At 58.6% G+C, this 27,496-nt stretch overlaps 1 protein-coding gene across 1 annotated transcript in view; it reads right to left on the reverse strand.

Annotated features, from left to right (window-relative positions):
- JPH3 (junctophilin 3) overlaps positions 1 to 18,993 on the reverse strand; it is a 74,550-nt gene extending 55,557 nt beyond the window's left edge. The window contains exon 1 of the mRNA XM_047712444.1: positions 18,148 to 18,993. Within this exon, the coding sequence (XP_047568400.1) occupies positions 18,148 to 18,529 (382 nt within the window). The 5' untranslated portion in view covers positions 18,530 to 18,993. The remainder of the gene's footprint in view (positions 1 to 18,147) is intronic.
- Positions 18,994 to 27,496: the final 8,503 nt, after the last annotated feature.

Raw genomic sequence — 27,496 nt, forward strand, 5'->3', positions numbered from 1 at the left:
GGGCCCAGGGGGTGCAGAGCGACGAGGGCACTTTCCCAAGATCACAGAGCAGGGAGAGTGGGGAGATCTGACTCCCCCGCTTGGCCCCCAGAGCGGACAGGAACCTCTGACCCCTGACAGCCCCCATCCTAGGGGGAGGCCCACGCTCCGTGAGGTCAGCCGTGCGGTCCAAGTCTGAAGCAGCAGCGGGTCTGCGGACCCCAGCCAGGGGTCCCCATGTCCTTCCTTCCAAGCCGCACTCCCCAGGGAGACTGACTCTGCTCGCCTCGTCACCCTGACCTCACAGGGGAGGGCGGAGGCTCCTTTCCCCACCAACAGGAACGGCACAGCCCACACTGCCCAGGGCACACAGTGTGTCTGCGCCATGCCAAGGACTTCTCCGTCTGGGTGCCCAGTCACTGGGCCAAACTTCTGACACGGAGGACACAGCTGGGCTAGGACCCTAACCAGGTGTGCCTGATGGAGACCCAGGCCCGGGTTCTGGACAGTTACCTCCACCACCGTCCGAAAGGTAGGGGAGAAGTCAGCAACGAGGAATGCGGGCCCCAGCTCCAACCACACACGTCCCCCCAGGCCTGCCGGTTCTCACCCCCCATGCGCAGACCCGCTCACGTGGAGAGGACTCGTTCTGAGGGCCGGGAATGGTTGACAGGCAGACTGAGAGGACCCGGCTGTCTCTCCCACCAGCTTCCAGACTGCCATCCTGCCAGGCCTCAGGGAGCGGGGACCACCCGTGCCCCCAGCCCTGACTCCTCCATCCCCAGAACCAAAGACCACACAGAGACGGTGTTACTCCGAATCCCACCATCCGGGGAACACCTTTCCTGGGTCTATGCTCCCCCTCGGGTCACCCAGTGGGCACGGAGGCTCCATAGCCTCCCAAGGCCCGCAAGGTTAGTCCCTCTGAGGTCAGGGGTTAATGGGAACACTTGGATGGGGGCCACAGGGGCCACGGGCAGGAAATGAGGGATCAGCCCTTCTCCAGAAAGGGCCCTCCACCAGAGTGCTCAGAAGTCAGGCAGGTCTGAGTGTGGCCACACGACCCTGGGTAGATTCCTTGACCCCTGAGCCTTACCTGTCTCCATCTGTGAAATGGGTACAATGACAACAGCGCCCCCCCCCCCCCGCCATGTGTTTCTTATGGGAAAATTATCAATTCACACTTGGAAAGCACTTGAGGATGGTGCTGGGTCCAAGGCAATCACCATGTTTAAGTAAAATTCATTAGGAGGCCGTGGTGGTCTGAGAAGTAAGCCAGCAGAGGGTCCACTGGAGGGCTGTCCGCACATCATGGCTGCTGGGTCTGTCATGGGTCTCCCAGGCAGCATCTGCGCCACCTGGGACTTGCTGAAATGCAGATTCCCAGGGCCCCAGCCCCAGTGAGGCAGAGCCCCTGTAGGTGGGCCGACACCCAGGTGACCCTCCAGGTGACCAGTGCCCCTTGGGGCCGAGAACCCACGTTCTCCCATGAGAAGCACCCGGAGAATTCTGGGAACCGATCGGACTCTCGGCCTGCGCAGAGCACAGACTCAGGGGAGGGGGTGGCATCTGGGAGGAGGCTGGGCAGGAGCAGCCCACCAATCACTTTCCTGTTTACACAATGTCCTGTGAGAACCAATAATCTTGTCGCTGGAAAGCCGCCTGCTGGTCAAGCTTCCATCCAGCCTTCAGACAGAAGCCCCTGCCGCTCCCTTTCCCTCTGTGTCGCTTCTCAGGGTTGGGGCATCACACACACACCAGAGGTACACCAGGAGCCCGGCTGAGCACCCCGCCTTGGGGCCTGGGGGCTGCATTTAAGACGAGGTTCTCAACGTGGCTTGCGGTCCATCACCCCATACACGCACCCACGGCCACAGTGGGACACAGGGGCTCCAACCCCCTCAAGGCTGTCACTAAGCCTCCGTAAGACCTCCATAGGCCTCAGTATCCTGAGTTCTGGGCCAGAGGACCTGGGGCAGGTGGGGTCTACGTGGGGCTGCCAGTTCCCAGGGGCAGGCCCCCCACAAGGCCACTTGGACGCAAGTTGAGCTCCACCCCCAGCCATGAGGCTGGACGGGTTACTAACCCTCAGATTCCATGTCCATAAAAGGGGGACAATGGTACCCAACCCACAGATCTGCAGCAAGGCAGGGACTGAACGTGGGGACCTAGGAGGACTCGGCCAGAGAGTGAAGGATGGAGCCGCTGAAAGGCCCCACCTTCTGGCCACGGCCCCCAGAGGCCCCTGTATCTGCCACAGCCCCACGGAGCCCCCGATGGCCATGGCCCCACAGAGGCCCCTTGTGCCTGTTATCATCCCAGGGGGAACCCCCAGGTCCCTACCATCTTCTTGGGGGTCCCCCAGAACTCTGTCACCTTTATGCAGGTTCCACAGAGTCTGCCATCCCAGAGAAAAACAGAGGGCTCCTCGGTGGTCGCAGGGGCTAGTTTGCACGTCTGTGTCATTTCCTCTACCGGCGAGACCTCTCCTGTAGAGAGCGGGATCACGGTCACTGCTTAGCTAGGGGGCTTCTTCGGTCCCCCTCCCCACACCGAAGCCTCCATCTTCTGCAGCACGGGGAGAAGACCCCCACTCCACGTGACCACACATTCACCTCTGCCTGCGGAGAACCGTCCAGGAGCTGGGCAGAGACCACGCAGAGAACAAAGAACCTCTTGGATCTGGGATTTAGAGGGACAGAGACACATGACGGGAACACCACCGGCAGGAGGAGGCAGAGAGCAGGGCTTCAGGTGGGGGCCAAGGGGCAGGACTGTGGTGGGGACCACGTGCAGGGGACAGCGAGTGCCCCCTGTGTCCTGCACAGCCACCATCTCCAGCCCTGTTAGGGTTTTCTCCAAACACAGACTTTGCCACGTCCAGAAAGAAATCCATCCCTCACCCCCTGGAGCGGGAGGGATGCCAGTAAGGACTTCTGATTCTTCCAGAACATTCTTTTTAAAAATAAACTGAGCGGAAATGTACAGTGGTACAGACACTGGGAAACAGTCCGGCAGTTCCTCCAACAATGAAACCCAGAGTCACCCTATGACCCGGCAATTCCATGCTTAGGTGCATCCCCAAGAGAGAAGAAAATGCCCGTCCCACAGACACCTGCACCCTTCAGCCAGCGGATGACTGGGAGAGCCAGCAGTGGCCTGTCCGTGCCTGGAACGCCGGCAAGTCGTAGAGGGAACAGAGCTCTGGTACGTGTGACCGCACGGACGGACGGAAGGGACTGCAAGGGGGTGTGACGCGTGTACATGAAAGGTCCAGGACTGGCAAACCCAGTGACAGAGAGAAGATTTGGTGGCTGTGAAGGGGCGGGGGGAGCTAGGGAGAGGACAGCTGGGTACACGAAAGGCCCTCAAGCCGACGGAAGCAATGTGTGCGACTCTGGGCCCACCAGGAATCACGGACTTGTGTGCCAGCCGTGAGTGTGGTGTGCCAGGTGGAGTCTGTCTGCACCGACTCTGCACCCGGCAAAGAGCAGCCCCGGTGTGAGGTGGAGGCAGCCTTCCTGGGGGGACCATCCCTGCCAGTGGGAACACACCTCCACGTCCCCAGAATCGTCAAATAACGACCCTCCCAATCCCGTTTCCTGGGCACCCTGGGGGGCTCCTGCTCCGCAGCCCAGGGGCCCCCACGGCCTGTGCAGTGTCGAGCGCCCGGTCAGGATACCCTCAGGACACAGAGGGGGACAGTCGGATTTCAGACATGAGATCTGCTCCCGAGGGACGAGGTGGGAGCGGAGGCCCCCAGCCTGGGGTGTGCAGACCCCCAGGGGGGTCCATGGATGGAACCAGGGGTTGTGGAGAAGGAACTCACGTCCTTTTTTCACTAGCCTCGACCTGAGGTGTAGACGGGCAGCAAAGCACAGCAGTCAGTCGCCAAAGCTGTGATTCTGTCAGCGATGGAAACAGCACTGAGAGCGGCTGCCAATGTCCTGGGGTAGCGTTACCCACCCCAGGCCTGCCCCCCAGAGGTTCGGGACGAACCTCACACCTATCCCGCTGGACGCTAGTGTGGCCAGCCAAGGGTGGCCCAGGCCAAGGACAGACAGGGCTCCGGTCCCTGCCTGCCCCTGCAACCCTGAAAAACGCCAGCTCCAAGCTCGTGCCGGGCCTTGGGAGGCCCAGCCAGCAGTGTGTCCTTGTGCACCCAGGACGCGCTGCCCAGAGCAAGCAGGGATACGGAGGGCTGCACAAGCGTCTCCGGACAGAGCAGCTCCGAGGGGAGACCAGGAGAGCAGAGGGAGGGGCAGCAGGGGCCCGGCCGGCCGGCGGCCAGCACACAGCCCTTCACCTACACCCTCGTGATGACTCCTTCCGGACGCCTGTCCCAGTCCAGGAGGACAGGCCCTGGACATTGGGTTTTCCCGAAACTCCTTCCTCAGCCACCAGCCAGAGTCCCTGAGGCTCACAGAGGAAGAGCAGAGTGAATCCTGCAAAGCCGGACCCGCTCTCAGACCCGCACGGAACCACCCCCGCAAAGCCCGGCCCCACCGCAGACTCAGACAACTCCTCCCTCCAAGGTTCCCGTGGGAATTCCTGCAAGGAGGAATCAACCAGACCTTCCCACCTCAGGACAGACGCACTCCTGGGTGCCCTGGCTGAAGGGCCTCGACACCCCTGAGGGGGTTCTGGATGTTTCTACAGGAGCTCCTCCGGCCACTGTGGGTGGAGGAAAAGGCCTGCAGGCAGGGGTCTGCTGGCCCTCCTGAGGGGCGGCGGCGCAGGAGGCCCCCGTTGCTGACCCCTGCGGCCTCTCGGTCTCCCTCCCTATCTCTCTCTCTGTCTCCCCATCTCTGTCTCTCTCTCCCCCTCTCCTGGTCTCTCCCGCCTTCCCTTCCTCCCTCCCTGTCTGTCCGCTAACGTCTGCCCGCATCCCCAACCGGCGCACTCCTGCCCTCCTCTTCCCCCAGCTCCGGCCTCCGGCTGACAGGACACTCTGCGCTGGTGGACACTTCATGGTCACAGTCTCCAGGGCCGCGTCCAATCCCGAGGAAACCTTGACCTCCGCTCTCTTCCTGCCGCACTCTCTCAGGGATCCACAGCTCACTTCCTCCAGACCGGGGCCCTGCCCCGCAGACGCAGCTGCTTCGCCCCACACTGTCCGGGTGGCATGGCGTGCAGGAGTGCAACCAGGCCCGGCCCTCCATCCCCAGCAGGTTTCCAGGTTTCCAGGGTTTTGGCTCTGGGCAGACCCAAAGGGCTCGGCTACAGCCTCCACGGCCAGGGACGGCCCAAAGCCCCGACACGGGGCTATAGGACACAGCCATGCTAGCTCCCCGTGCTCCCTCGGCCCACACACGCTTACAAACCCTCCTCCTGGAGCATCTGGGACCCCCCCAGCCTGCCTACCTCTCCCCACCATCTCCCGGGGAAAGCCCTTCCCCCGCAGGCTTTCTCACACCTGCTCGTCTCTCCTGTCTCCCCTGACCCGGCTCCTTCCATCCCATCAGCAGGAACGGGAAGTCATGTAACAGGTGCATGGACACGGCCCCCTCGTCCCGGGGCCGGTCCATTGCCAGGCACACAGTCAGCGCTCACTAAACGCCCGCGTGCTGACACCGAGGCTGTTCTCCCCGGCTGGGGAAGCAGACCCTTCCGAGCCCCCACTGCACGGCCTGCCCAGCATCCCAACCGCCTCGCCCGTGGGCAGTGGTCCTGCTTCCGTCAAGTCAACATCAGCTGAAGCCCTACTGTGTGCCTGGCTCCACGCTCGGTGCTCCGGGGCAGGACAAAGGCATTGAGCTTATTTCGAGGAATCCACTGTCCCCTGGGGCAGGCAGTGGCCACACGGGATCCCGGGGGAGGGGTCGAGCGCTGGACATCATCACTATTTACAATGCATTTTTAAAAATTGACAACTCAACAACATAAAAACAAATAACCCAATTTTAAAGCGGGCAAGGATCTGAACAGACACGTCTCCGAAGACATGCGCGTGGCCCACGGACACGTGGACAGATGGGCCTGGCCAGTCCTCAGGGAGACGCCCGTCCACACCGAGTGTCCGGACCCAGCCGCTCCCGAGACAGAAAGCAGGTCCGGGTGGCCCAGGGCGGGACACTGCACAGATGGGGTCTCTTTCTCAGGGGAGAAAAATGTTCTAAAATTAGGGGTGACAGACTAGACACCGCTGAAGTACCCTTCCGCAGACGACCTTTGCGACCGGTCACTTGTACTTGCACAAGGATGATATCAAATCCATGACACTGCGACCGTCTGTCCCCTCCTGGTGCCGATGTGACACGGAACCACCTGTCTGGGACAGGAAGCCCAAGGGGGCGACCAGGGGACGTGCAGAAACCTTTGCCTGCGGGACCCTCCTGCAGGGGCTCGGGACCTATGTCGTGTGACTCCCTTGCTGCTGGAATCCGAACCGTCGAAGGGACGTGGGCAAGTCCCCGCGTCCCCCAACCGTGGCTTCCTCATCTGTGAAATGGCACAGCTGCGTGCACCTGGCCTCGTGGGGTGGAGGGATGGTAAGGAGGCCCCCCGGATAAGAAGGGGGAACCCGGGGTTGAATCCCGGTCCGTCTCCGTCCCTGCTGTCTTCCCCTGCCCGCACCCCCAGAAGCGCCCTCCCCTAGGCCTGCTGCCTGCGCCCGCCCCATCACCCTCCCTTCTCCCACCCAGTTCTGAGTCCTGCAGCTTCTTCCCTCCATTCTGGTCCCTCCCAACTTCATGTCACCTCCCCGTGGACGGTGCCCCCTCCTCGATCAGAGGTACCTTCTCCCTGCACCCTCCACCCTCACCCGGCTGCCTCCAGTCTCTCCCACCGCACACCCCACCCTGCCCTCGGAGCCCCCTCTGAAACAGGAGGTCGGCCCTGACCTGGGAGCTGGCTGTCCCGGGCTCCGCCCGCCTGCGCAGCCCACTGCCAACCCTCAGGGCTCTGTGTCTCCCCGATGCACTGCCCCCACCCAGACCCAGGCCATCATCTCCCCTCCCCCGGACAACAGCGCCCTCCCAGGGGTCCCCAGCTTCCACTCTGGCCCCCATTTCCATCCCCATCCAGCAACCAATGTGATGACCCAAACACAAACCACAGATGGCAACGGTCCAACAGCCACGCTCCTAGGCGTGTCTCCCAAGGGCACGAAGGCTCACGCTCACCTAACAGCCTCTCCGTGAAAGTCTGCAGGGATGGGACTCATCGCGGCCCCTCGACGGCTCGTGGCTTTTGACGGCACGTGGTTACACAAGCCGCGGTCCGTGCACACGCACACCGCAGGACCCTGGTCTGCAGCCGCAAAGAGGGACGGAGTGTGGAAGCACGCACGACCTGGGCGGCGCCCCGCCCGGTCCCATGGATGGAACATTCTGGAAATGAGAAAGTGCCAGGAGGGAGAGCAACGGAGTGGGAGTCAGGGAGGGGAGCGAGCACGGTGTGGCCGGGCAAGGCGGCTGGGGCTCCCCGCTGATGAAACGCTGTGTCTCCGTGGTCTCCCGGCCGCAGCCCGTGTGGTCCTTACGTCAGGGGTTCCTGTAGGGAGATTGCCTGGAAGGCACAGGGGATGCCTCCGCCGGTGTCACCACCGCGTGCGAGTCTACCAGCATCTCGGAATTCAAACTCAATCACAAAAACACGAACACCAGCCGACGAGGTGCTGCGCTTGAATCCTTCCGTGCCCTTCCCTCCGGGGTCCGGGACGCTGTGCTCAGACCCCCACCCCCTCGAGCTCACCCTCTGGGCCTCTAACGAGCCACACCAGCTCCGGCCTCCTCGGGGCCTCACGTGCCCTTTCTCCTGCTCTCCATGCCACTGGCCGTCCTATCATCCACGCATCAGCCAACCAGAATCTCTGGAGCTCTTCCTGCTGCGGGTCCCAGGGAGGGACCACCAGTCTCTGCCACGCACACACACCCCCAGCCTCCAATCCACCGGGAAGGGACCCTCCCAGGAACAGGTGTGCCCAGAGGGCTCGGAGGCTCCCTGAGAGTCTGGCATCCCCACACCATCCTCATTGAAATGCATTCAGCTCTTGCCTTTTCTCCCCCAGAGGTACCCACAGACAGCCAGGCCTTTGAACTCACCAGGAAGCAAGCAAACAGCTGCGGGGGGGGGGGGGGGGGTGTGGGCACAGAAATGTCGTGCACAGCCCCCAGGCCGGCAGCGGGGCACCAACTCACAGCCCCTCACCTTGGCTTCTGCAACCAGCCTCCCAGAGAGCCGGCTCTGGTCTGCAGTGTGTGCCTCCCATGGAGGCCCCCGCCCGAGCCTCCCTTAGGACCTGAAACTCTCCCCACAGGAAATCCCTCCCGGGCTCCCTACAGTGAGACCACCCCTCTGCCACCTTCGGGGGTCTCCTCTTTTCCCCTTAATGGTCCTCACCCGAGGCAGAGGCCAACAGGGACGGACAGGGGCTTCTCAGGTGTGGGCCCCAGGATCCCTGCCCCAGACAGCCCCAGAGGCATGCCCTCTGCTAGATTCCCTCCTGGGGAGCCTGTCCTGCGAGCCCAGGGTGGGAGGTCAGGAGCAGACCACTAGCAGAACACTGAGACCCTGAACCAGCATCCCCGTTTCCTTGGCCTCCCTGGGCCTCAGTTTTCACCTCCAGAATGGGGGAGTCCTGCCTTCCTCCCAGGCCAATGGAATGGAAGAAGGCACAGGCAGCTCCCAGCTCGTGGCCAGATGCTTGCTGAGGCTTGAGTGTTGTTGGACTGGTGGGGAGGAGGAGTATGAAGAAGTTTGAGGGCCAAATGCAGTCTGTGGGTGCAGACCGGGGAGTCCTGTGGGAGTAGCTGAGGGCCCTGGAGCCTCGACACGGGGAGGGCTGCGTTCATGGCAGAGGAGACAGGGAAGGCCGGGCCCTTGCTCTGGACTCGCGGGCTATAGGAGGCCGCTGGCTCTGGCCCTCCTCTCGTTCCCACTTGCTGTGCACCGCGAGCCTGGGCTGCCATGGAGAATGGGGCGGTTCCTATCCTGGGGTCCACGGACAAGTCTTGGGGAGTCTGTGAACCCCCACAAGTACCCACAAAATGCCTCGTGTGTGCAGGAACCTGCATATATCCTGGGAGAGGACCCGCAGCTTCCCCCACACTCTTGGAGGAGCCTGGAAGAGACCATGAGTTTACGTACTGCCACGGAAAGCCCGGCTTCAGGAGGCCAGGCCCCCCCTCCCCTGCCTCTCTGTTACTACCAGACCTGGGCACCTCCCTGGTCCTCTGCTGCCTCAACTGTACAGCAAGGGGGTGGCCAAGACAAGTGTCCACCAGGTGGAGCCCCCGCCGCCCCCCCCCCCCGGGCGCTGCAGACCTCGCTAGACCAGCCCCACAACCCAGCAGCCCCGTGGCCTCGCCAAGTCGCCCCAGGCTGTGAGCACATGCCTCAGACGTGGGAGAGCGTGCCTCACCCCAAGCACAGCTTTAAGGACTAAAAGGAACAAGGTCTACGGCAAAGCGCGCCGGCCAGAACCCGGAACGAAGCAGACGTTCGTTCACACGTGGTCAGTGTCCTTCCTTCAGAGCGATCCCGTGGCTTGGGGATTCCAGGGGCCCGTGTCTGTTTGGCGCACTTTCAAACTGGGGTCTGTAAGACACGGTCATGTCGTCGTCCTAACCCTAGGGCCCTCACACAGACATAGGCCTTGTGGGATCCTGAGAGACTGTTCTGGATCTTGGTGGGGCCCTAAACCTGGGGGCGGGCACCCTGTAAGGAAGGAGGAGGTAAAGGCAGAGGCAAGGAGGGGCCACGCACACACAGCAGCTCTCCTTGCCGGGGCATCGGCAATGCTGGGGAATCTGCAAGTCTGTTGGACTCTAAGTGAAGCCCGACATCTCCTCCAGGAGCCACTAGACCCGGCGTTTGAAGAACTGTCCAGAGCAGCGGCTCAGCCCTGTCAGCTCGTATCGGGGACCTGGGTCAGGGGCCACCCTGCCTTCCAGCCGTGTCTTCCGAGCCAGTCTCCCAGCGACGCCCCCGGCGAGTAGCCCTCCACCTCGGCTCTACATCAGGGTCACCGGGACAGTTGTCAAAGAATCCCGATGCCCAGGCTGCACCCGGACCAGCTCAGTCAGTGTCTCCGGGTGGGGCCCGGGCATCAGCATTTCCCAACGCAGCCAGATGACTCCACGTGCTGCGGAGGTTGGGACTAGTGCACTAGGTCCTCCATTCGGGCCACCCGGACATCTCGCAAACGTGGGCTTCCGGCCCTGGAGGCCCCTGGGCTGGGGCTGGGGGGACGGTGCTAGGATTCTGCACATCTAACGGTCTCCCCGGGGAACCAGCCTCAGTGGCTCTGCTGTACAGCTGGTGTTAAGAAGCCCCACACTTGAGGGGCACCTGGGTGGCTCAGTGGGTTAAAGCCTCTGCCTTCGGCTCGGGTCATGATCCCAGGGTCCTGGGATCGAGCCCCACATCGGGCTCTCTGCTTGGTGGGAAGCCTGCTTCCTCCTCTCTCTCTGCCTGCCTCTCTGCCTACTTGTGATCTCTCCCTCTGTCAAACAAAGAAAGAAAATCTTTAAAAAAACAAAAGCAAACAAAAACAAAAAGAAAACAAAGACAAAACCCACACTTGGGCGCCTGGGTGGCTCAGTTCGTTGGGCAACTGCCTTCTGCTCAGGTCCCGGGATTGAGTCCCGCATCGGGTTCCTGGCTCCATAGGGAGCCTGCTTCTCCCTCTGACCTCCTCCTCTCTCCTGCTCGCTCTCTCGCTCTCTCAAATACATAAATAAAATCTTAAAAAAAAAAAAAAAAAAAGAAGCACCAGCCTTACAGCCACTCTGGAAGACAGTATGGAGGTTCCTTAGAAAGTTGAAAATAGAGCTACCCTACGACCCAGCAACTGTGCTACAAGATACTTAACCCAAAGGATACAAACACAGTGACCGGAAGGGGCACGTGCACCCCAGTGTTTACAGCAGCCAAAGTGTGGAAAGAGCCCAGATGTCCATCAGCAGATGGACGGTTCAAGAAGATGTGGCCCATATAGACAATGGAAAAGCGTGCAGCCATCAGAAAGGATGAAATCTTGCCATTTGCAAGGACGTGGATGGAACTAGAGGCTCTTATGCTTCGTGAAGTAAGTCAACCATCATATGATCTCACTCATGTGTGCAATTTAAGAAACAAGACAGACGAACACAGGGGAAGGGAGGGAAAAAAATAAGAGGAAATCATAAGAGACTCTTAACTCCAGGAAACTAACTGAGGGTGGGTGGGGGTGTGGGTGGGGGGGATGGGCATTCAGGAGGGCACGGGATGCATGAGCACCGGGTGTTCCGCGCAGCTGATGAGTCACTAAACTTTAACTCTGAAACTAATAAAACACCCTGTGTTAATTAACCGAATTTTAAAAAAAAGGAAAAAAGAAGCCCCAGCCCAGAGCCAGGCTTCTAAAGGTGGGGTCGCCAGACCAGCAGCAGCAGCATCAACTGAAACATGTTGGAAACGCACATTATCAGGCAGGATCTCAGGCCAGAAATTCAAGGTGAGACCAGCAAATCTGTTTTCGGCACCTTCCAGGCGATTCTGATGCACAGTCAAGTTTGCAAAGCACTGACCTCGAGGAACGACGGTGGGGGGCCAGCATCCTGCCCAACCCCTGCTCCCCCAGGGGCACAGAGGACCCTGGTTCCTTCCCGAGGCCTCCAGGAGCACCAGGGAGACCTCCAGACACCCAGGAAGGTGGGAGCCAGCACATGGAAAAAGTATTATGACTCCACTACGAGGACATGCCTCCTGCAGAGTCAGCAACCCAGTCTCGGAGCCCAGACCCCAACCCGCCATGATTTAGCCTGAGCCCAGTGGTCCCCTCCCCTGGGATGCCCCTCTGCTGCTCTCAAGGACACATGCAACCCCACTTCCCTTCTCAGACCCCTCCCCTGCAGTGGTTCCCCAGAGTCCCCAAACTCTGGAGTGAGAAACCCTGGGTTATATTATACATTTTAGTTTCACTTCCAGACTTTTTGGGAGAAGTCACATCATCTCGTGTCTTCGACATCGCTGCTAACTACATACCGTATTCCTTGTGCTAGCAACTGAATGTGCGGGTCGGGCCCTAGGCATGGAATTAGTGCCCGATAAAGGAGACCCAGAGGGCTCCTCCGGCCCTTTTCCCCACGTGAGGACACAGGGAGGGCAGCAGTTGGCACCCCAGAAGCAGGCCCTCACCAAACACCAACCCGCCCGCCCCTTGATCTCGAACTTCCCAGCCCCCAGAGCTAGGAGAGATACACACGGCTGTTTAGAAGCCTCCAGTCTCTAGGGTTCTGGGACAGCAGCCCCAACGGATGAAGGCACAGGAGGGTCAGCAAGTAATCCCAGGTCGACTTCCTAAAGGCTGCCCTGGACTCTGTGGCTTTCCCCCTCGAGCATACAGAGGGTTCAGGAAACGCATTTCGGCGACTGGACCAATCAAGCCAGAGCAGCCGTAAGAGCAAAGAGAGTTACAAAGCCGGTGGAGGAACGGCCACTTGTTTCTCGGCTTCTTCCCAGCGCTTTGCCGTGAACGCTGTTCATTGCACAGTGCTCCCGCCGTGTCCTCTGGCCACAACAGCACCGCGCCCTCGGGACGTCAGCACACCATCAGAACGGGTCCCCTTTGCTCTGCGCCATCCATCTTGCTCACGGGAACAATGGCAGAGCGTCTTATGAGCAAGGACGGAGCCAGGAGCAAAGCGAAACCCACTGGGAACCTGTCACTGCGATGCTGTCAGAGAAGAGGGAGCGAGGCTGACCCCACCGGCAAGACAGTCTCAGGGAACTCTCCTTTTAGCTCTCAATGCCCGCTGCAGGTGCGTGCAATGAGGTGACATGCGGTGAGATGGAGGTGAGGCACGGCCTTGGTTCATTCCACAAACAGCATGCCGGCGCAGACCCGTGCCTCCCCACAAGAGGCTCACGCTCCAACAGAACCTTCTGTAATGGGGACGTGTTCTATCTCTACACTGTCCACGTGTCCCATGTGGCTATCGAGCCCTTGAAATACGGCTAGTGAGAGGCAAACTCTGATTATTTATGTTTTATTTCCTCGAAATTCTTTCGGATTCAAATTGGAAAGGCCACGTGTGGCCAGCAGCCACGGGTGGGTCTAGAGGAGGAACCCACGGGTTCTGACTTGAGGAGGAAGGTGGCATGGTGGCCTCATTGGCTGTCATGGGCAACATCATTCCCTTGCCAGCCTCAGCATAGCCCCTGCACGCCCCGTGAGCACAGAGGCGCACCCAACCTGAGACAGGCAGGGACAGAAAAACTTCTCGTGGCCGAGGGTGCTGGACGGGTCAGAGCCAGGGGGTCACTGGCCAGGAGGGTCAGTCTGGCCTCTTGGCTGCAAGGGGTTGTCCCGAGAGAAGGAAGCAGAGCCAGCCGGGGGGTGTGGTGCTGTCCACGGTGCTGAAGGGACCCACCGCTCCTCTGTCCTAAAGGAAGACACAGAGAGTCCAAGAGAACCCCTGGTGGGACGCACAGAGCCTGTCGCACAGAGCCTGTCGGAGGCAAAGCCAGGACCCAGGGCAGCGCTCACCCACCCACCGCGTGCCTCGCAGGAGGCAGGAGACCCTAAACTGGGGCAGTGGCTGATCTAAGAGGGGTGACCACGGTGGGAAGTCCAAACAAACATCGTCCCCTGGAGATCCCACAGACCCACACATCTTGTTGTCACTGGGATGCTGGGCTAGCTACCTGCTGTCAGCTCAGAGACCACGGCCACTTGACTTTAGAGTTGTGCAGGCCTGGGGGAAAGCGAGCCTCCAGGAACAGCGGCAGAGCTTCCTGGCTTTCCCCCAGCAGCCACCAGCACTCTTTGTCTTCCGGGCCGTGCCCCTTCCTCCCTCGGTCAGCTGGGCTATTTCCGGAGGGTGCTGACCCTCATCTCCTCACCAGCGTGCGGTGGGGCTCCTGATCTAAAGCACCCACTTCACTCCAGGGCTGTTGGGTGTGGGGAGCGTGCGGCAACACTCTTTCTCAGCTATTATTGGCAACAAAGAACTAGTTATTTGCTTTTTCTTCCTCCTTTCACCTCCTGGAGCCTTTTCCCTTGCCAAAGTGGCTGAACCAGAATCTGCGAGGACAGGCTTTTATCTCCGGCGGCTGAGTGCTGCTTTTGTTTCTGAAACGAATCCCCAGTGGACTACGTTGTCCGTCGCCCGTGTCCGTGAACCTGCTTCCTTCCTTCCTAACCTGGGCATTTGGATTCTTTCTCTCTTTTTAAGTTTGCTTTTGCATATTCATGGTCTAGTATCAAAAATAAGCCCCCTGGTCCTTTATTTTGTTTGGATGAGGGCCGCTTCCCCAGTAACAGGGGCACGGAGAGTATAAACGCGTGTTTAAAGTGGAAACAATGCATCACTGCCCCCTCTGTAACCTGAGCCCTCCTGGAAGGCTGGCGCTCTCCCTTCCCAGGGATTCCTGCTTCTCAGGAGCAGGCGCTGGGAGGGATCTGGAGGGTACACGTGGCTGTGTTTTGGGGGACAGGGTGGAAACATCTCTGGGTGACAGGTGTATTGTGCGTGTGTATGCGCACAGGCGCAGAGGGCCTGGAATTTTGACCGTGGGCGTGTGTGATTTGTGTGGGCCGAGGGATCTGGGCCAGTGAACGGAATCTGCATTTGAGGGGGGAGGCCTGGTGTGTGAGATGACTCACATCTCTCAGGCTGTGGGAGGGTTTATTTGTGGGGGGAACGCTGGTCCAAGGGGTCCTGCAGACATGGCTGCAGGAGGAAATATTTACCTGTCTGGCCAAGCTCAGGAGTCCAGCGCGTGCAGAAGGGGACGCGCGCACCCGGGCGGGAGGGAGGAGACACCTGGGTGCACACCTGTGCCTCTGCTGACAACTCCAGGCTGCTGCACCCAGAGGGGAAGCGGGGTGCGGAGGAAGAGGAAGGAACGAGGAGGCAGTTTTGCACAAGGGAGTTTGAGAACGTGTTCCACACAAAAGCAGGGGTTCTGGAATCACTGTCCTGGCGCGAATCTTGGTGCTGCCCAACACCCACCAACCCAGCCGTCTGCCCTCTCTGAGCCTCCGCTGCCCAGTGTGGACACAGGGGAACGAGGAAACCAACCCCGCAGAGGAATTAAAGGCTAGAATGCATGCAAACGCTTGCCCCACGCCCGGCACGCGTTCAGCATTTAATGTTGCAATTTAGCATCATTATGACGGCGACCACACCTGGCTATTGGTTCAGCAAGGACCGTGATAAGTGGCATTCACTCCAGGTGTCACGTGAGAACAGAAGAGCGATACGTGGCCACGAGAGCTTACTGTAAGCCCAGCACAGCCATGCACACGCCTCAATCAATCCCCACTTACTTTACAGATATTATCAGCCATTCGTACGCACTGAGAGACAAAAGCTCAGAGATGTTAAGGAACTCGCCCAAGGTCACACAGCAGAACAGTTGCAAATACAGCATGTGCTCCTCCCGCCCCCGCGCCCCAGGGCCTCGCCATCTCCAAGGGGTCCCCAGCAGACCGACCAACTGTGGAAATCACTTGGCTCACTTCGGTAGAAAACGCCTTCCTTGCACTTGGGGGAGGATGAACCCAGAGGAGGAGGGGTTGGCAGAAGGGGCCCCAGTTGAAATGGAGTCCATACCAATTCCAGCCAAATGTAGGATACATTTGCCGTTTGTGCATTATTCATGAAAATCGCTGTTTCCCAAAGTCAGCACTGGGAGCTGGGCTGGAGTTCAGGAGATGTGCTGATGCCTGCCTGATCTTCCCATCCCTCGTGCAAAGGAAAAGTCGGACTGGAGTCAGGACCACGAACTCATTAAGGCTCCGCCTGCCCTTCCTGGGCATGAGGTGCCACGCCCACCCGCCGACTGGGGAGAAGGCACCCAGACCCACATCCAGACCCACACCGCAACACCCGCCTTGGGTTCTGCTTGCCTGATGCACTGCTGGACGGCAAGTCACTTCCTTCCTGGTGAGAAGCACGGGCCATGCTGCAGAAAGGTGGCCCCAGATGTCTGGTCCGATTATCCCAACTTTCCGTCATGCCATGTCGCCAACCAAAAGGGAGCAGTCAGCCCGGGCACCCTGCTACCTGGTTGGCCTACAGGTGGTGTGATGTGGGAAATGGGGCTCCACTCAGGACCAAACCAATTGTTCCCACCATGACTCTGCCACTACAGGCTGGGGACTCTGGCCTCATCTGCACACTGGACCTGACCCCCACCCCCACCAGGGGAGGACCTAAGTGAGGAGCTTTAGGGAGCAAAACCCTATGCAGCCACTTGGATGGGAGACAGAGACCCAAGAACACTGATCCACTTCAGGAAGCATCAGACCCTAAACTCATGGGGCAACTACCGAATCAGAGCCTCTCTTCCCCCAGGGAGCACAGAGGAAATTACTACCCTTCCCTCTGAAATGAAACTGAGGACCAGGACTTTTGTCTGCTCTGCTCACCGCTGGTTTCCAGAGCCCAGAGCACCTGCCTATAGCAGTATCTGTTGAATGAAGGACGGATTTCTGCAGGCCGCCCAAGATGTCTGGGGAAGGTGGGCAGCCTGGAGGGCCAGCTCACACTCTTAGCTATTCTGGGGAGTTCCACAGAGACAGGGCCTGGCTCCTCTCCTCCTCAGGCTCCCACAGGAGGCCACAAAGCTGCTTTCCTGGCTCAGGCACAGCTGGGAGCACCTCTGGAGAGACAGATCCTCAGAGCGGCACGGCCAGAGCCCCCAGGGTGACAACTACCCCTAGGCTCCCACAGAGCCCAGCTGGGAGCGCCGGGCTGCAGAGCCGCCCACCTCAGCCACCCACATCTGCTGCCCTAGCCTCGCCGCGCGCGCACACACTCCTGCATGCACACACGGCCTGAAACCCAGAGAGGGCTGTCTGCTCGGTCCAGCCCCTGCGCCCCAGGGTCACGGACGCTCTCCAACCTCCATGAAAACAAGAGCACAGAAGAGGCCGCCTGGGACGAGGCTGGGCACGGCTTTGACAGGCAGGAGCATTATATAATTAACTGCCCCCCCCACGCCTCCTCCCCTTTGAGTAGTAATGAACCCTGCCTCTCGGTTGCATAAGCCAAAATAATAATTACTCTCCAGCCCTCCGTCAGTCCTGAATGTGGCCGGGGAGCAGGTGTTTGGTGCCTGCTTCATGAGATGCTAAGGCAGCAGGCAGGGAGAAGACCACACATACGTTCACGATTTCCATGCCCAGCAGAAGCACACGAGTCAGTTCCGTGCCCCACGCCTTCCCCAGGCATCCATGCCTGAGAAATTACCCAGAGGGAGGCACAGAGCCACTCTGGGGATAAGCTCCCAGATGGGGGAAGGGGGCATCTGGAGAGCCGGCTTGTTTGGGGTCTAGCTTCCAGGAACAGTAAACACTCCATGCCTCGGAGAGGCAGGGAGGAGTGGACACTGGAGTGTCCGGGACAAGGAGAAGCTGCAAAGCTGGCCAGGGCTCTGTGCACAGAAACCATCTTGCAGCCAGGCTCAGCCCTGGATGTGGTGGCATGCTGGAATGAAGGCACAGAGCATTCCCTAAACTACCTTGAAAATGATTCAGCCACTGGAAGGCAAGATTCCTGGGCTCTCGCTAAACAGATGGGCCTCCCCCTCCCTCCCTCCAGCAGCCTCTCTGGCTGTGCTAGCCCGCGTCCAACCACCTAGAAGTTTATTGCCGTGTTGTGTTGCTCTGGGTTTGTGTCCCTCTCCCAATCGCTCCCTTTCCATTGGCTTGGGTTGATCAGGACTAAGGGAGGCCATTCGGCACGGCAGGAAAATAAGGAACAGAGCTGGGGCCTGACCCCTGGCAGCCTGGCACCATGGAGCTCTACCAACAAGGGCAAGGGGCCTTCTCCCTGCTCCCCTCTGCCCTTGGTGGGTCCCAGATGAGGCCCTGGGCCCAGGGCCCAGTCTGGCCTTTCCAGCAGGTCTCTGGCCTGCGCTTGGCTCATGCACTAACAGTCTCTGGGCTCAGCCCCATGGTTCTGGGCCTGGTTCTGCTCCTGGAAAGCCCCCAACACCCTTCAGCTGGTACGGGGGTGCTGTCCCCCACCAGGCAGTGGGGCAACCTGTAGCCAGGGCAACTATGGCCTCCAGGAAGCCCCAGGAAATGCTCCAGGTGCACAGGGCCCCACTGGAGGGAGAAGCTCAACTTCCCCAGAGGTAAACAGAAGAGGCAGGAGAAGACGGTCCCTCCGCCCCCACAGCCCCCGGCCCCTGCCCCCCCACCCCCACCCCCACCCCCATGGCACCTACCTCCATCTGAGTACGTCTCCGTGCCGTAGCCGTCCTGCAGCCCGTTGCTCCAGGTGCCTTCGTACTTGGCCCCGTTGCCCGTGCACTCCCGCACCCCGTAGCGCCCCTTAAATCCGTGCGTCCACTCGCCCTTGTACACCCACTTCCCCTTGCTCTCCAGGCCGATGCCGTGGCGCTTGCCCTGCGCCCAAGTGCCCTGGTACGTGTTGCCGCTGGGCCAGGTGTAGACGCCCAGTACCTCGAAGCCGTGGCTCCACGAGCCGGTGTATTCGCCTTGGCCCTTGGGGCCGGTGCAGACGCCATGGCCGTGCGCCTTGCCGTCCTCCCAGCCTCCACAGTAGGACCCTCCATCGTCAAAATTAAACCTACCCCCACTGGACATGCATGTAACTCGGTTTGCAAATCCCGCAAACGGTGAAAAAAAAAAAAAAAAACAAAACAAAAACCAAGGCGATCAACAAACCGGGTTCTTGGTTGGCTGGCTGGCTGGTTTTGTTTTGCCTTTTTTTGGTTTTTCTTTTAAGGAAGAATGGAGAAAGCGAAAAACACGGCGAGCGGGTCCCGGGCGGCGGCGGCCGCGGCGCCGGCTCCGGCGGAATCTAAGTCAATCGGGGGCGATTATTCCTTCCCGAGCTGCGCCGCGGAGCCTGACCAGCGTCTCGCGCTCCCGCTGGAGACAGGACCGGAGGGGAGGAGGGAGGGGGAGGGGAGGGGAGGGGGAGGGAGGGGGCAGGAGCAGGAGCGTCTGGTGCAAACGGCTCCACCTCAGCGGCAAGTGCCCCTCGGAGGCGAGCCCGCCGGGCTTGGCCGCGCAGGCCGGGGCGGGGACGGCGGGCGGCTCAGGCCCGGGGCGCAGCCCCCCACCTGCGGCTGCCGCGCTGCGGGCGCCCGAGGGCGGCGGCGGGGCCCGCGGGCGGCGGCGGCACGGGCGGCGGCGCGGGCGGCTGCACCATATTGGGGGCCGCGGGCCGGGCCGGGCGGCGGCGGCAGCAGCAATGCGGCGGGGCGGGCGGGCGGGCGGCGGCGGCGGCGTGCGCTCGGGGCCCGGCTCGCGCGCTCGGGCCGGCGCGGCGCGCGCCCGCACCCCACCCGCGCCCCCGACCCGCGCGCCCCCGACCCGCGCCCCGCCCGCGCCCCCCTCCCCGATCCGCTGCCCGCCAGCGCCCGCGCGCCCCCGACCCGGGCCCCGGACTCGCGCGTCCCCCTGCGCGCCCCCGACCCGACCCTCCGCTCGCGCACCTCCCCACCCGCCCCCGACCCGGTCCTCTGCGTGCGCGACTCCCACCCGCTCGCCCCGGCACGGGCTTCCCGCACGCCCGCCCCACCTCGACCCGCGCGCGCCTGAGCCGGCCCCCTGCCCCGGGCGCGCGGACAGTCTGGAGAGGGGCGCTGCCCCGCTGGGGCGGAGAGCGCAGGACAGCGGCGGGGACCCCGGGCGCCCGCCCTCCCGCCCCCCTCAGCCGGCGCTCCCCCCCCCCCCCGCCGGGCTTCCCCCTCGACGGGGCAGGCCTGGAAATAGGGGTCCGGACAGGTCGCCCCAGCCCCCCCTTTCCCGGGACTTAGATTTAAAGGGACAGGAACTGCGTAACGGGAAGGCGCCCAGCACCCAGGGCGCTCTCCTCCCCCTCCCGGGAGCGAGCCGCGAGGTGAAGCCTGGCAGAGCAGGCCCCAGGCGTTCCTGGGCACCCCTCGCGTTTCCTCTCTCCCACCCTGCGCCTCGCCCCCTGTCTCCTATTTGCGACACCTGTCCCTGGCTTGACTGGAGAGGCTCTTGGCAGACCACAGGTGGTTTTCCCTAAGACAAATAATCCATCCTTCTTCCTTATGGGCAGTTTTGGCTCCACATGCTGCAGGAAGGGGGGCGATCGCCCCAGAAAACATGTAGCTGGTGAATGTCCCCTCCCCATAAATTAATAGAAAGTCCGGCCACACGCACATGTCCTGGCGTAAAGATACCCAAATGCTGTCCCTTCCCTGCGCCCTGACCAACAGGTAGCCCCCCAACTCCTGGAGCGGTTGCGCTGTGGGGGAGCAAAGTGGGATCGTCACCAGGGCGTTACTAGGTCTTTCTCCATGCATACTCCCCCTACCCCACCCCCAAGGGATGATGTCTGGTTCCTGGATCCGAGTATCCTGGGACCAATTTAAAATGCATTTCCTGGGCCATAAATCCGCAGACAGGAGCCCGGTTCTCAGCTCTCCCGGAACGTGGACAGCAAATGGCAGCAAATGGCAGCGGCCGCGTGCTGCGGGGGGAGGGGCGACACTGCACAGGGTCGCGGCTAATTGCAGTGCGGGCCTGGGACTCCGCGGTCAGGGAGACAGGAATTGCAAGCCAGGCAGACAGCCTGACAGCCCCAATTAACCGGAGGCCCAGCTCACACCTTCTCCTGCTTCCCAAAGATGGGAAGACTGATCCCATCTTTGGCTGAACAGGCTCTCCCAGGAAAACCAGCCCCTCCAGGAGTCCCAGAGTTCAAGCTCAACTTTCTTGCTTGGGGCTCCAAAGCCCCCTCCCTCCCTAAACCTCCACCTGCTGGAGAGCAGTTACCACCTTAACCCCCCACACACACACCCCACCCGGTCTGTGGAGGCATATTTAGGGAGTTTGGCCTAGGGGTGGAATTGCTGGGTCAAGCAGATCTGATCTGGGATTTAACAGAGCTGAGAGCAGTTTCCTTCTCTCCCCGCAGTGCCATGTCCTCCTAGCTCTCGGAGTCCTCCTGGCTCTCGGCATCCTGGCTGCGCCTAGGAATTTCAGACTTCCTACTATGTTTGCATTTATTTTCTTTTGTTTATTTGTAGGAAGTAGTGTCTTAGGGCTGTTCGGTGTAAATGAAAAATTGCATATTGTGAATGTGTGCACAAACCCGCCCTTCTTCACCAGCTTCAGGCTCACGCTCTGCCTCTGGAGCGGGCCAGCTGTGCGGTTTGGGCAGTCACTTACTACCTCTGAGCTCAGTTTTCTCATCTGTAAAATGGGCAGATACTGGTTCCCACAAATTGCCCTGGGGGTTCAAGGAGCCGGCGTCTGGGGCATGGGAGGCACGAGAGAAGGGGTAACAGTGGTGTTATCAGGAGTCCAGCCCCTCCTCGAAGGTCGTGGATTCCTACGTGGGACTCCTGACTTTTGGCCGGCTCCCCCCAAACCTCACTGACATAAAATTGCTGTTGCCTTTACACTCTGCACTTAATTTCTTCCATTTTATTCCCCACCCAGGTTTTTTGCTGGTTCAGCAGCCTTTCCTCACACGAACGGTGGGTCACGACCAAGATGTTGTTGGAAAATGAGGACTGGAGGCTTTGAGCAATTTCTGGTCAGCACCTTCTACCTCTGGCTAATACACACCCTTCCCCCGGCAGTTCCGAGGGACTGTGCCCCACCTCCCCCAGCCCACCTCCCTCCTCTCCCACGCATGGCCATGGTCGCGCTAGCTTCAGCCCTGACCGACTTCAGTCTCTGAAGTGCAGGCATTAGAGGCATTCGTTTTGTCCCATTTGGAAATCATTCTCCCATAATGGATGGCGGGTGGTACTGATTTCATTTTGGAGGAAACTCTGTAAGGCTACAAACAAAGGACCCACCCCCAGCAATTTCAAAACAGAAACCAGAAGGAAAATCAAAAAGCCAGAGCACCACGCAGAATTTCATGGCTCTGGGCACCAGGCTCTGGGACAAGAACCGTACCTTAGCGACCCCATCGGCACTCCTCAGGTGACCCGCGCTGCCATACTCACCTGTCTAAAAGACCAGCTCGGGGGCTGCCTCTGGGAAGTGCCCGACGGAAGGGAAGGGAAGGGAACGACAGAGGGCCAGAGTAGGACTGCTGTCCAAACGGGCTGGTCTCCCAGCCGGCAAGCTCTCTGGCCTCCACGCCCCGGCACTCTCTCCCTCACCTGCTCCCTCTCCCCGGGGCCCAGAAATTTTCCAGTCTCCGTGGCAGAAAGGCTCCTGGGTCCCCCAGATAAGGGACACCCCCCACCCGCCACTGAGTTTTGGACACGCCTCCTGCTGCCGCGTCTCGCCCCAGTGATGCAATGTGACGTGGAAGGTCACGTAAATGGCAACACGGCTTCTGCACGTGCCCGTGGACGCACAGAGACCCCACCCACGGAGCTTTCCTCCCGTGCCTCGTCATGGTTTCAACGTGAAAAAGTGGCGTCATAATGCCAGAGCTTCAGGGGGCAACATAGGGGATCCGTGCGTGCAAAGTGACCAAGCCGGAAGTCTAGCCAACACCCATCACCCTACATCGCCACACAGTGTGTCTCTTCCTGGGAGAACTTTCCAGGTCTACGCACTTGGCAACTTTCAGATGGGCACCACAGTGTTCATTAGATCTCTGTGACCTGTTTCTCTTACGGCGGGAAGTTTGTGCCTTTCGACCCCGCTTCATCCATTCGGCCCACCCCCTCTGACAACCATCGGTCAGTTCTCTGCACCCGTAAGTTTAGTTTTCTTCGTTTTCTCTAGATTCCGCATATGGGCGAGACCGTATGGTGTTTGTGTTTCTCTGTCTGACTCATTTCACTTAGCATAATGTCCCCGAGGTCCGTCCATGCTGGTGCAAATGACGCGATTTCCTTTTGTATGGCTTTATAATATTTCATGACATTATACACACATGCATTTTCCTCATCCATTCATCCATCATAATTTCAGTATCTGAACCAAATAAATGTTATGTTAAGCCAGGCAGAGGTCATGCAAACTACAAGGTCAGGGGCCAAATGCTTGTTTTTAGGGACAAAGCTTGACTGGAACACAGCCAGGCCCGCCCACGTACACACAGCTACAGTCGCTTTCACACCACGGCGTCCGGGTTGAAGAGTTTCCATAGAAACCATGTGGCCCATAAACAACTCAACACCTTGCCCTTTACATAAAAAGCAAGCCAAGCCCCGTGTCTTAGTCTGCTCAGGCTGCCGAAACAGAACATCGTACACTGAGTGCTTTCACTCAGTTTATGGGAGCTTATTTCTACAATACTGGAGGTTGGAAATCGAGCTCAGAGTGCCAATAGGGTCAGGTTCTGGGGAGAGCTGTGCTCCTGGCTTGCAGAGGGCCACTTTCTCACTGTGACCTCATGTGGCAGGGGGTTGAGGGTGGGGTGAGAAGGGAGAGAATGGGAAAACCCTCTGGTGACTCTTCTTCAAAGGACACTAATCCAGTGGGATCAGCGTCCCACCCTTATGACCTCATTTAACCTTAATTACTTCTTTTTTTTTTTTAAAGATTTTATTTATTTGACAGACAGAGATCACAAGTAGGCAGACAGGCAGGCAGAGAGAGAGAGAGGAGGAAGCAGGCTCCCCGTAGAGCAGAGAGCCCGATGTGGGGCTCGATCCCAGGACCCTGGGATCATGACCCGAGCCGAAGGCAGAGGCTTTAACCCACTGAGCCACCCAGGCGCCCCAAACCTTAATTACTTCTTACTCCAAATACAGCCACATTGGAGGTTGAAGGATACAAACGTTCAGTCTGTAACACCCTGGTTTAAGTCACTAAGTCTTGGGGTGGCTTGGTACAGAGCAGTAGCCACCAGAACAGTCCGTATGTTCCATGAGGATGGCTCTACGTCCCTTTCTCCTCCTCTGTAAAATGTCACCAACACTGATTCCTACTTTGCAGGGCTGGGGCAAAGGTGAGGAAGGAGTTTGGGGGTCCCTAGTGCCTCACTAGTGCCCAACAACTCACAGCTATAGCTCCTCGCCCTCTCTGGGGGTGGTCGTTCCCAAGGATGAAGATCACCCCAAGGTTGCTGGAGGTGTTGCCTGTCCTCTTCCCAACCACCACAGCTCATCCTCCGGTTTTAATGTTCCTCCCGGCCGTACGTGCATGGACAAGTAAACCGTACCACACAAGATGGCAGTTAACGTGGGGTGCCTCGAGATTGCGTAAGGGCTCTTGATTCTCCCCAAACCAGAGGTAGAAAAAGATGCCCGCCCCGGGTGGGAGCAAAATCAGGGTCAGTCAGGATCACTGGCTTTGTTGGACAGTTTCTCCGTGCAGACCTTGAATGTCATTCCATCTAAGTCTTGGCATGGCCCTTTGGGTGCAGACTGTGACCATCTCTTCCTTCTTAAAGATGGGGAAACTGAGACTCAGGCAGCTAAAGTGAGTAGCCCCAGGCCGCATACAGCTCGCAAGTGCCAGCTCCAGGGCTTGTCCCCCAAAAGGTCAGGTGAACTTTGAGGGGAATGTCCTCCTGGGACTCTGGCTGCCAGACCCTGGCCTTGAGGCAGGCATGCCATCCCCAGGGACGGATCCACGGGGACAGGAGACGGGAATTCTTTGTACTTGAGGAGCTGCTGGTCAGCTCCAGGGGCGAAAGTCTGCCGAGGAGAAAGGTTGAGATGCCTAGTCTGAGCTTCGAAAGCACACGCTAAGCCACCCTGCGGGGAGCATTTTCTCCTCATGCTGGAGCTGGCTCGCTCCCATCTCAGTTCCAGACAACACAGGGGTAACGGCGGCCAACAGGACAGCTGTGGAGTGCCAGTGGTTAATTCATCTGTTCCTCATAAAGACTCCAAATGATGCTGTTATCCCCATGTTACAGATGAAGAACCTGGGGCAGGAACAGATGAACGAGTCGCCCTAAGGGAGGCAAGTAAACGCTCGAGGAGTCAGATCTCCAAGCTTGACTTTGCAAGTCCATTCAAACTAACTGCCCCCTCCACCTGGAGGGCCAGAAACCCAGATCCCTGACCATCCTCCACACGGTCAGCCAGGGGGCTTGCTTCGAGCTGGGCTCAGTGCCCCGAAATCCCTACCTCCCCCAAGACACATCAGTCCCTGGGGGGCCACCACTCTGCAGATGAGGAGTCAGAGGCAAGGGCCGACGAGCTGGCCTGCCCAGAAGTCGCAGTCTGGGCGCCTAGCAGACATACGGCCACGTGCTGGCCAGCAGCGTCCCCTCCCACTCAGCGGCTGGAATCATGGCATCTGGAGCAACAGCGGTAACAGCAGCAAGTGTGCTCTGTCACTGCTCTTACCGGAGCCCACCCCACACATGTACCGAGCACAGCGGCCCCGAAAGCACCAGCCAGTACAAGATAAGAGTTTCTCTTTCAGACCTCCCACCAATATTCCCCACCACACACCCCACAGGAGACAGCTATGCTGACTTGCATCAGCGTGGATCTGTTCTGCCTTATCCTTGAGCCTCACACCCACGAACAGGTCTGCGTCTGTTCTGTTCATTCAACATCGTGTCTCAGATTCACCTGAGGGGTTCGTGTGTTCCTTTCGGTGCTGCATCATATTCCGCTGTGTGAATATACTGCAAATTATTTCTCTTGTTTCCTGTTGATCAGCACATGTGTTGTTTCCTAGTTGGAGGTCATTTTGAACAATCCGGCATGAGCACCCTTGTATGTGTCTTCTGGCAGACACCCATTCTTGAGCATACAGCTAGGAGTGAACTTCCTAGGGCCTGGGGTACTTGAGTATTTAGTTCTTGAAAGGGGTCAAGTCAGTCTGCAACCTGCCTCCCATCATGGGGCAAACATTCCAGTTGCTCCGTGTCCTCACCAACACTTGATAATATCAGCGTTGTAAATTTTAGCCAGTCTAGGGTAATGCAGTGGTATTTCATTGTGATTCTGATTTGCAGTCCTGAAACACTTTGTAACTTAATTAGGCTTCTTTTTGACTTGTCGCTCACTCCTTAATCTTAATTGAATAGATATGAGCAAACCTGGTCTTGTCACTTGTCGGCAGTATTTATCTTTCCAGTCTCCGGAAAGTACCGTGTGCTACTGATTTTCTATTTAGATGACTAATGTAGAGTTTTCTTTAAAGATAAATCCATCCAAGTTAAAAAAAAAAAAAAAGGAGGTTGGGGGAGAACCCTTAAAGAGGGATATTTTGCAACTAATAGACCTGCACAGATGGGAATGTGGCGCCTGTTGAAGACATAGTGACCTCTCCCAACCTGAAGATAGAGGGGAAAGCAGGCTCTGGACAGAAGAGAACCACGAAGTCAGAACCCACATCTGTCCCTCATCCTGGGCCCCTGTCTCTCCTCTTGGTCCACCTGCTCTGTGTGTCTGTTCTCTACTGTCTGCCACACTCTGCTCTCTCCTCTGCCTCTCAGTCCAAGCCCTAACATCAATGAACTGGACTCTATCAATCAAAATTCCCAGGAGAGACTCCAATGGGGGCAGCTTGAGTCAGGCACTGATTCCTGACCGTCAGTCATGGTCAGAGAGTGGAGACCTCTCTGTGATAGCGGGAAGAACACATGATTGGCCTTTCTAGCACAAGTAGAGGAAGCACATTCTGAGGCAAAAATTGGGATATTCTGTTGATGGGACAGATGATTTGAAATTGAGAATGGAAGGGGCTCCTTGGTGGCTCAGTGGGTTAAGCCTCTGACTTCAACTCAGACCATGATCCCAGGGTCCTGGGATCGAGCCCTGCATCGAGCTCCCTGCTCTGCAGGGGCCTGTTTCTTCCACTCCCCCTGCTTGTGCTCACTCTTTCTGTGTGTCAAATAAATAAATAAATAAGACATTTATCATTTAAAAAAAAAAGAAATTGAGAATGGAAGACATTTGAAAAATAATAGGCATAATTATTCTTCCTTCTTTGTCAAGATCTAGAGCTATCTATGTCCCCAGGGGCACTCTCACCGGCCATTCAATTTCTAAGTGAAGATTATTAGGAAAAAGAGAGAGGCGGAGGAAGGAAGGAGGAAATGGAAAAGGAAGATAATGTGAAGTGATTTGGATGAATTAGCAAGAAGAAAAAAACAGAGGCTGTGGTGATGGTGGTGATGGTGGTGATGATGGTGATGATGGTGATGGTGGTGATGATGATGGTGGCGGTAGTGATGGTGGTGGTGATGAGAATGGTAATGATAGTGATGGTGGTGATGGTGGAGATGATGGTGATGATGGTGGTGATGGGGATGGTGGTGATGGTGATGACAATGATGACAGTGATGATGGTGATGAGGATGGTGGGGTTGATGGGGATGATGGGGATGGTGGTGATGATGGTGGTGATGGTGATGATGGTGGTGATGATGGTGGTGGTAGTGATGGTGGTGGTGATGAGGGTGGTAATGATAGTGATGGTGGTGATGATTACGATGATGGTGATGGTGGTGATGGTGGTGAGGATGGTGATGGTAGTGATGGTGGTGGTGATGGTGATGCTAGTGATGACGAGGATTGTGATGATGGTGATGCTGGTGATGATGATGGTGACAATGATGACAGTGATGGTGGTGATGATAAAGATGAGAGTGATAATGGTTATGATGCTGGTGCTGGTTACATCTTTGTGCCTGACTCTGTGTTGAGCACTTTACATTCACCATCACATTTCTTCCTAAAACAA

The sequence above is a fragment of the Lutra lutra genome, chromosome 17 (genome assembly GCF_902655055.1).
Source record: "Lutra lutra chromosome 17, mLutLut1.2, whole genome shotgun sequence".
Lineage (NCBI taxonomy): Eukaryota > Metazoa > Chordata > Mammalia > Carnivora > Mustelidae > Lutra > Lutra lutra.